We start from the raw sequence: 9644 nt of genomic DNA on the forward strand, positions 1-9644 counted from the left end.
GCCGGCCGAACCCAGTAGCTTTTGTATAAACTCTATATTTATCTTAAGAAATCTATTGAAAATGTATAAATTATTAAATTAAAATCTAATAATTTAAAATTCCAAACTCATAAACGTCAAATCTTGGCTGCTTGCGCCCGAGCAATTTCCCACAAGCCACTACTGTTGTTAGGCTTATATGCAGCCAACCAACTACAAGTACTTGAACAAACATGAAACTAGTGGGCTCCATTGATAAAACCTCATCAGTCCCTAAATCCTTAAAAATCTTTTGGTCATTCTATGTGTGTATTAAAATAAGTACCAGGATCTTCATTGATGAGTTGCCTTACCTTTTCAAGCAAGCCATGAATGAGTCCCAGCCTTTCATTTGTTGTTGTGGGGACAGAGTAAAACCTAAGGCAATAAATTCTCTGTGTATTTAAGAAATACTATATTTATTTCTCACTGATAGTTCGTTAGATAGCTTCAACATGACTAGAACAAGACAAGTAGGTACGTAAAATATGTTCAATATTCAAGTGTCTTTGTCCACTCCTACGAACAACTATAAAAGGAAGACAAAATTACTCGAATCTTAATCAAGTAAATCAACAATGGAGATCAATTGCAGTCCGAGACAAAGTTTGTTAATGTTTTTGTTGTTCATTTTTATGTTTGTGATGAGTTTGAGAGGTGATGAAAGTGTAGATGGAAGTAATATTGCTCAAGCTCCAACAATGGCCAATAATACCTACAACATTACTCACGACGTTATCGATAAAAAGGACGGACGCGGAGGAGGAGGAGGAGGAGGCAGTGGAGGGGGTGGGCGCGGGTGGGGAGGTGGCGGTGGAGGTGGAGGTGGAAGTGATGGTAGCGGCCAGGGAGGAGGTGGTGGAGGCGGTGGTGGTGGCAGCCGAGAAGGAGGAGGTGGTAGTGGTGGGGGTATAGGAGGTAGTGGTGGATGGGGTTGGGGAGGAGGTGGGGGTGGGTGGTGGGCATGGGGATGTAGGAAACAGAAAAAGCATAATAATGTAAGAGATCATAGACAATGGCATATGAACAATAATCAAGATTACAAGATAGGGGAATTTGCACAATGCGTGGTTAAAGGAAGATGCAAAGGAATGCGTTTGGATTGTCCTCTTCATTGTGGTGGTCCTTGTTTTTATGATTGCATCCATATGTGCAAAGCTCACTGTCGCCGCCGCCGCTAAGGCCCATTCAAATAGAGCCTTTTTCTTAGAGATATTCCTTCTATCATACAGAACTTCCTATTTTATGTTTTTTTTTTTGTGTTTTTTCTACGATAGTATTATTCCTTCGTATGGTCTCTTTGGTCCTCTAGTTCTTATATCTTACTAGAGATTTAATTAGGTGAATTGTTAGGCTTTTTCGAATTCGGTTGTAATCTAGCAAGTAATATGGTTTACATGTTTCTGCTCACCATATTTGAGGGCTTAAAGATTTCTTTTGGTTTTGGTTGATTATTTTAGCCGCACTTGATGGCAAATCACTTTTTTTCTTTTTTTCAAAAAGGTTGACGTGAGTTTACTAGGACTAATACTTGTTGGTATTAAAGACATTTTCAAGAATTTCATGGGTTTTATGGGAGCTAAATCACTACTAGAATCCCTGTAAAAAGCGACCAAAGATTAGCGATCAAATTTGGTCTGTCAAAAAAAGCGACCAAAGTTGGTCGCCAAACTGCCGAAAATAATAAAAAAAATATTTGAAATACTTTAGCGACCAAAGTTGGACGCTATTTGGTCGCAAATTTAGTCAAACTGTTGACTGGACTGGTCAGACTTGTTTGGTCAAAGATATACTGAGATTAGCAACCAATGGTGGTCGCTTAAGCGGGACCCACATAAATTTTTTTAATAATTTTATTATTATTTTATAAAACTTATAAAATATAAATATATATAATTTAAAACTTGCGACCAAAGTTGGTCGCTAACTGAAGGATAAGTTGATAGCGACCAACATTGGTCGCTAAAGCGGGATCCAGTTATTATATTTTAATAAATATATATTTATTTAAAATAAATTATAAAACATAAATAAATATAATTCAAAAGTTAGCGACCAAAGTTGGTCGCTTAACTAAATAGAGACCAATGTTGGTCGCAAAAGTGGGACCCAGTTCAAACATTTAATAATTTTTATTATTAATTTAAATTTTATTTAAAATATAAATAAATCTGATTAAAATTTAGTGACCAAACTTGGTCGCTAAATTAAATTCATGTACAGTTAGTGACCAACTTTGGTCGCTAAATTAAATTCATTTACAGTTAGCGACCAAAGTTGGTCTCTATATGGTCAAAATTAAAAATCACTTTTATATTTACTATGTAAATAATATATAGTAAATAATATAAATATAAGTCGTTAATACTTTTGTAATACAAGGGATGAATAGTACTACGAAGTGGGCGTGTGTGTCTATATATATAATATATATATACTTACGCTATATTATGCACTAAGTATAAGTGTATTAGGTAATAGCGTATCGAATATAGCTCATATATATATAATATATGTACTTACGCTATACTATGCACTAAGTATAAGTGTATTAGGTAATACCGTATCGAATATAGCTTATTTTTGACCGTTTGACCAAAAGGCGACCAACTTTGGTCGCTTTTGAGTATATAATATATATATATATATATAAAACAGGAAAAAAATTAGGGTTATTTTATTTACTTATTTTCAAATATAGCGACCAAAGTTGGTCGCTTTTTGGTCAAACGGTCAAGAAAGGCGACCAACGTTGGTCGCTATTTTGGTCAAACCAGTCAATACTTATATAGCTACCAAAATAGCGACCGACTTTGGTCGCTTTTTTTAATTGCAAAACTCAAAATCGGGTTTCCCCTCCCAAAATCTTATTTTCTCTCACACAAATTTCCCAACTTCTCTCTCAACTATTTCTCCTCCCCTTCTCTATTTCCCTTACACAAATCAATCCCCCCCACCCGTTGCCACCACTGTCACCGCCGCCGCCACCACTGTTACGCCGCCACCACCACTGTCAGCCACCACCACTGTTACGCCGCCACCACCACTGTCAACGCCGCCACCACTGTTCCGCCGCCCCAGCTGATTTTAGCCTCCTTTTAATCTACCAATGTTAGTAATCTACCTATTAGCTTTTTAATTTTTAAATTTTGCTATATAATTTTATGTAATTTGTTAGAGTTTTTGCCTATTTAGTATTAGGGTTGTTTGTTTGAACTACATTAGGTAATATGAACTTTTTACATTAGGGTTATTTGTTTGAACTACATTAGGTAATATGAACTTTTTACTATTAGCTAATATGAACTACATTAGGTAATATGAACTTTTTACTATTTAGTATTAGGGTTGCTTTTTTGCCTATTAGCTTTTTACTTATATTGAGTTCAATTGTGAAAAGATACAATTCATTGTCTTAGAAGAGGAGCAATACCTAAATAAGAGTACCTAAATTCATGCTTTAAACTATGAATTATACATTTATAAGATAAGAAAAAAGATTTAAAGGGAGGAGTTTATTAATGTATTAACTAATTTAATTTGTTCTTGCTTTATTTAAATAGATGGAACATCGTTCTTGGATGTACAATAGGAATTATCCTAATCAGCGGGGATTGCGGGAGGATTTTGTAGAAGGGGTTGAGGACTTTATTAGACATGCAATGTCACTTCCGCCATACATAAAAGAAGGAGTAATTAGGTGCCCTTGTGTTAAGTGCGATTGTATGATGGAAAACCGGAGGAAGTTAAGGTTCATCTTTATATGAAGGGGTTTATAGTGAATTACTTTGTGTGGACTTATCATGGAGAGATGGATGGTAGCGATGGGATTTCATAACATGGTTCTTGGTGAAAGTAGTAGGTCGAGGGAGAATAGAAATAGTGATTCCAGAATTCATGATATGGTTGCGAATGCTTTTGGAATGCACTTTGGGGGTGAGCCCAACGAAAATGTTGAACAAACTCCTAATGATGAAGCAAAACGTTTTTATGAACAGTTAGAGGAAGCTAGTCGTCCACTACGTGAAGGTCGTCCGCACTCTGAGTTGTCTGTTGCAGTTAGATTACTAAGTATGAAATCTGATTGGAATATTTCTCAAGGATCCATGGACTCTGTCATTGACCTTATGCGTGAACTAGTTGGCGAGGAAATCGAATTACCTGGTGATTTCTATAAGGCAAAGAGATTAGTTTCTAAGTTAGGACTTTCGTCAATGACATGTTATATTATAAAGATGATGCAAATTTAAGCATTTGTAAATTTTGCGGAAAGCCTCGTTTCAAGAGGCTTTCCAGCGGGAAAATGGTCGCTATCAAGGCGATACATTATTTACCTCTTATACCTAGGCTAAAGAGGTTATATGCGTCGATGAGTTCTGCTCCTCATATGAGATGGCACTTTGAAAATAGAAGACCACCTGGTGTTATGTGCCATCCTTCAGATGGAAAAGCTTGGAAGCACTTTGATAGGACATATCCAGATTTTGCTAGTGAACCAAGGAACATTCGGTTAGGTCTGTGTGCGGATGGCTTCACGCCTTTTTCTGTATCTGCGATACCGTATTCATGTTAGCCTGTCTTTCTTACACCTTATAATCTACCACCCGAGTTGTGCATGACTAGTCCATATATATTCTTAAATTGTATTATCCCCGGTCCACGTAATCCGAAAAGTTTGATAGATTTATATTTGCAACCTTTGATTGATGAGCTAAAACAATTGTGGTACGATAGTGTTGAAACATATGACATATCAACCAAGCAGAATTTCAATTTGCGTGCTAATTTAATGTGGACAATTAATGATTTTCCTGCGTATGGAATGTTGTCTGGGTGGATGACTGCTGGGAAGCTAGCTTGTCCTTACTGCATGGAAAATAGTAAAGCGTTCACTTTGAAACATGGCCGAAAGCAATCATGGTTTGATTGTCATCGTCAATTCTTGCCTGAGGGTCATGAGTTTAGAAGAATGAAAAATGCTTTCAAAAAGAATAAACTGGAATATGATTATCCACCTCCGATACTTTCAGGTGATGAAATTTGGGAGAGGGTCCAGAACTTCAGTAAAGTTACTGAAGTTCCACCGCATAGATTCCCCGGATACGGTGTTACTCATAATTGGACCAAACAGAGTATATTTTGGGAGTTGCCTTATTGGAAGGATAATCTTCTCCGTCACAACCTTGATGTCATGCATATTGAGAAGAATTATTTTGACAATTTGTTCAACATAGTGATGGATGTTAAAGGTAAGACAAAGGATAACCCGAATGCTAGAATGGACTTACAAGAATATTGCAGGCGGCCTGAACTACACTTGCAGACAGCAAACAATGGTAACTTATTCAAGCCCAAAGCAAGTTACACATTCACTTTGGAGGAAAGACGACAGATTTGTGATTGGGTAACGAAATTGAAGATGCCTGAGGGTTATGCGTCCAATTTTGGGAAAAAAGTTGATATGGAGGTAGGGAAGTTGAGCCATTTGAAAAGTCATGACTGTCATGTTTTCATGGAGACCTTAGTGCCTATTGCGTTTTCTGGTTTGCCTGAAAGAATCTGGAAACCTATCACTGAGATTAGTTTGTTTTTCAAAGACTTGTGTTCTTCCACATTAAGGGAAGAAAACCTACTCCGGATGGATCAGAACATTCGTGTAACTTCTACTAAGATGGAAAAGATATTTCCATGTGGGTTTTTTGATGTGATGGAACACCTTCCAATCCACCTTGTACACGAGGCACGACTTGGAGGGCCTGTTCAATGCAGATGGATGTATCCCTTTGAGAGGTAATATTATAGTCCATATATAATTTTCTATTTTATTTGAATGTTCTTGGCTAACCTGAAATTATGTAGGACAATTGGCAAATGCAAACAATTTGTTAAGCAGAGGAATAGAATTGAAGGATCTATATGCGAAGCTTATCTTGCAAAGGAAACTGCTCATTTTTGTTCTTATTATTTTGAGAGTAATGTGCCATGTGCTAGGAATAGGCCCAACAGGCACACGGTCGCCCTTACGAATGATCCATTATATCCGCCTATGTCCATATTCAATCAACCAGGCCGATGTTCTAAGGATGGTAGAAAGAGAAATTTGAGTGATATGGAGTTCAAGTCAGCTACACTTCATGTGTTGCTAAATTGTCCCGAAGTAGTACCATTTCTCAAGTAAGTATTGATTTAATAGTTATCAAAATATAAAATTTACTGTGATTACATCTCAATGCAATTACTAAAAATATTTGATGTGTCACAGTCACTTCGTGGGTCAATTTGGCCAAGATGCTGTATATACGGCATTTGATAAGTGGTTCAAACAATTTGTAAGTATATCCTTAAAATATTCTAACACTATGTAGGTAAACAATGTTTGGAAGTTATGCTAACTTATGAATTTTGTTAACAATATGTAGGTAAATGATCCAAATAATGATGTAAATCAATTTTTGAAAGATATATCTTGGGGACCTGGTGTTGAGGTCACAACATATTCCAAGTACGTTGTGAATGGTTATAAGTTTCATACAGAGGGTTGCTCTAAAAATAAAAAAAGCAACAACAGTGGGGTGTGGGTTCAAGGTGGTGATGGCAACCAAGTTGGAGATATTGATTATTATGGTGTGCTCAAAGAAATAATAGAACTAGAATATTCAGGTTGGCCATTTAAGAAAATTATTCTCTTTAGATGCAAGTGGTTTGACCCAAATCCAACAAGAGGTACGAGAGTACACAATCAATACAACATAATTGAGGTTAATCATACGAGGGAGTATAATCGCTATGATCCTTTCATAATTGCACATAATGTTAGGCAAGTGTATTATGCTCCTTATCCATTGAGGCAGAATAAGTCCGATTGGTGGGTTGTAATCAAAACTAAGCCTGTAGGTAGGGTCGAAGTCGAGAATGTGTTGGATGTTGCATATCAAAACGATATCTCCAGTGTTCACCAAATAGTGGACGAACTTTTAGAAAATGATTTGGAACATCCTGAACACATATTGGAAGAAGTTGATATAAATGAAGTAAGAATTATAGAAAACGAGGAAGAAGAATCAACTGATGAAGCTCAAACTAGTGAGGAAGAAGAATTCTCTGACGAGGAAGAAGAATTCTCTGACGAGGAAGAATACGTCGATGAGCTTTAAAAAGTTGGTTTCTTCGATAACTCTCGTTTATAGATAGTTTCCTTATATGTTTCAATCTAAATATGTATTATATTATGCAGATGACAGGCAAGGGTCGAGGTAACAATGAAGGTAGTGGTTCTCGGGGTCGAGATAAGGCTAGGAAGCAAAAGAGGAGGGTAGAAGATACTACTCATCAATCTTTTACACCCTCTTCTGATTTGCCTATCACTATGCCACAGCCTCTACCCCATGGCTATACTGAGCTGCCACAGCATCACCAGCCCTACACCTTCGTGCAGACCCCGGGTGTTTCTTCACAGGGCCATCGGACTGTGCGTCCGACATACAGTCCACCTGCCTCACTACCACGTGGATCCCACCCAGCAGCATCACATGGATCGCATCGATCCATGTCACAGCCACATGGATCACAGCCATCAGCGTCACAGCCAGTCGGGTCACAGCAGTCAGTATCACAGCCACTTGCGATCCGTGCAGCTATGTCGCAGTCACAGGGATCACATCTATCTTCATCAGCGACTCCACCTATTGGAGGCCTTCGTTTGCGGGATAGTAGCTCTGACCCCCCTACTCCTTCCACACATGCCTCTGATACACATGTTTCGGACGATGATGCTGATGCTGCTACTGCTGCTGACGAGGAGGTGCATTATGATCAGTATGGCAGGATCATCATAGTCCCTGAGGGTGATGGGTAAGAGTTATTTGTTATTTTTATGTTTATTTTTTTGTACAGTTTTTACTAAGATATTAATTTGTTTTATTTATTAAATTGCAGGTTCCTCCCGAGTAATATTACTACGAGGATAATCACCAAAGCAACCAGAAAGCTTTATGATGCCCCTTATGCGTCTTGGCGTGAATTCCCATTCTCACTGAAGGAGGCAATTTTCAATGAATTTAAGGTATAAATGTTCTTTTAAGCAGTATAATTATTTATATTTATGATATTTTCATATAATATTTAACTTTTGAAATACAGAGCAAGTGTGTATGGGAACACCAGTATAGCGCGGACGTGGCTGCAAATTTTAATCTCAAAGCTCGCAAGCGGTTGTCGCATTCTTTCTCCATAGCTAGACAGCTGAACCAGAAGCCTGGCTGGTTGCTTCAAGAGTTTTGGGATGATTTGCAAAGGCAATGGCTTACTGCAGAGTTCTTACAGAAGAGCGAAAAGGGAAAGAAAGCTCGCGCATCTGAGAAGGGAGGATCCTTGCACACTGGAGGTGCGGTCAGCCTGGGGACAATAAAAAGAAGAATGGTACGTAATTGCTTAATTTATTTTAATTTTCAAAGTATATCTATTCTATTTATTAATTAAAATTTATGAGTTTTCAGGAAAAGAAGTTGGGCCGTCAGATGAACCAAGATGAGCTATTCAAGGAGACTCATATTGTGAAGAAGAAGAAAGAGACGGATGAAGAAAGGTGGGTCGAGGGACGAGCCTCGACTGTACATGTAAGTTTTCACTTTTCATTAAGTATTTTCATTTACTTTTATATAAATTTTGAAATACTAATTCAATTTACTTTTTCTTATAGGATCGCTTCAGAGTTGAAGCTGAGGAATTCATACGCAGCCAGCCACCTAATGAGTCGGGCGCGCCATTCAAACTTTCGGCCGAGGATGTTGAAAGACTATGGACGCGGGCTGCAGGCGGTCCAAAATGGGGGAAGGTATACGGCCTTCCTACTAAGACATTCCATCGCTATAGGTGTGGAATGCAAGGAATAGGGACTTCCTCGCAAGCCGAGCAACTTGATGGGGAGAGCCTCTCCGCTATGCGGGAGACTGTGACAAAGCTCACATCCGAGCTAGAAGCGTCCAAGGAAAGAGAAAAGCTTAGAGATGCTTAGTACATTGGCGTGGTCGCTCAGTGCCAGGGCATGCAAGAGCAGATCAAAAATCTCCTAGCTGGATCTTTTTCGATTCCCCGGTCTCGGCCATCATCGCCAGAGGCTGCCCGTCCCCGTGCTCGTTCGTCCCGTCCTCCAAGTGGCCGTTCCTCCCGTCCTCCCCGTGATCATTCTTCCCATCATCGACAAATAGACCCTTCTCAATACCGTGATGATGATGAAACTTCATCAGAGGGTGATGATAATGATGTACCAAACAATCAATGAATTTTAGACAATTTGAACTAGACAAATACAATTTGTTTTCCATTGGGTTGTAATAAGAGTTAACTTAGTTTGGTAGTTCTATTGAAATTTACACTTTCTTGGTTTTAATGTAGCTTTTAATGTTGTTTTTGTGTTGTTTGTTGTTGTTGTTGGGTTATTGTTTGGTATTCTTAGTGGAATTGTTGTTTGAATTGTTGTTGTTGTTGCTTGTTAGGGTTTTGGTATGACTGGCAGGTGGTGTAGCTGCCAAAACAGGCAGTTTCTGCCAAAATAATACACAGAAAAGCGACCAACATTGGTCTCTATTTGGTCGCTTTTCACGTTCAAAAAGAATAAATTTCTGGAG

The 9644-nt window shown here is 38.3% G+C and overlaps 1 protein-coding gene across 1 annotated transcript; it reads left to right on the top strand.

Annotated features, from left to right (window-relative positions):
* Positions 1-596: 596 nt before the first annotated feature.
* Positions 597-1472, top strand: LOC109218697 (uncharacterized protein ZMO1243-like). The gene is made up of 2 exons (XM_019383069.1): positions 597-894; positions 934-1472. The coding sequence occupies exons 1-2, from the start codon at positions 597-599 to the stop codon at positions 1197-1199; spliced, it is 564 nt and encodes a 187-aa protein (XP_019238614.1). The 3' UTR covers positions 1200-1472.
* The last annotated feature ends 8172 nt before the right edge of the window (positions 1473-9644 follow it).

Source organism: Nicotiana attenuata, unplaced genomic scaffold, assembly GCF_001879085.1.
Source record: "Nicotiana attenuata strain UT unplaced genomic scaffold, NIATTr2, whole genome shotgun sequence".
In the NCBI taxonomy this organism is placed as follows: Eukaryota; Viridiplantae; Streptophyta; class Magnoliopsida; order Solanales; family Solanaceae; genus Nicotiana; species Nicotiana attenuata.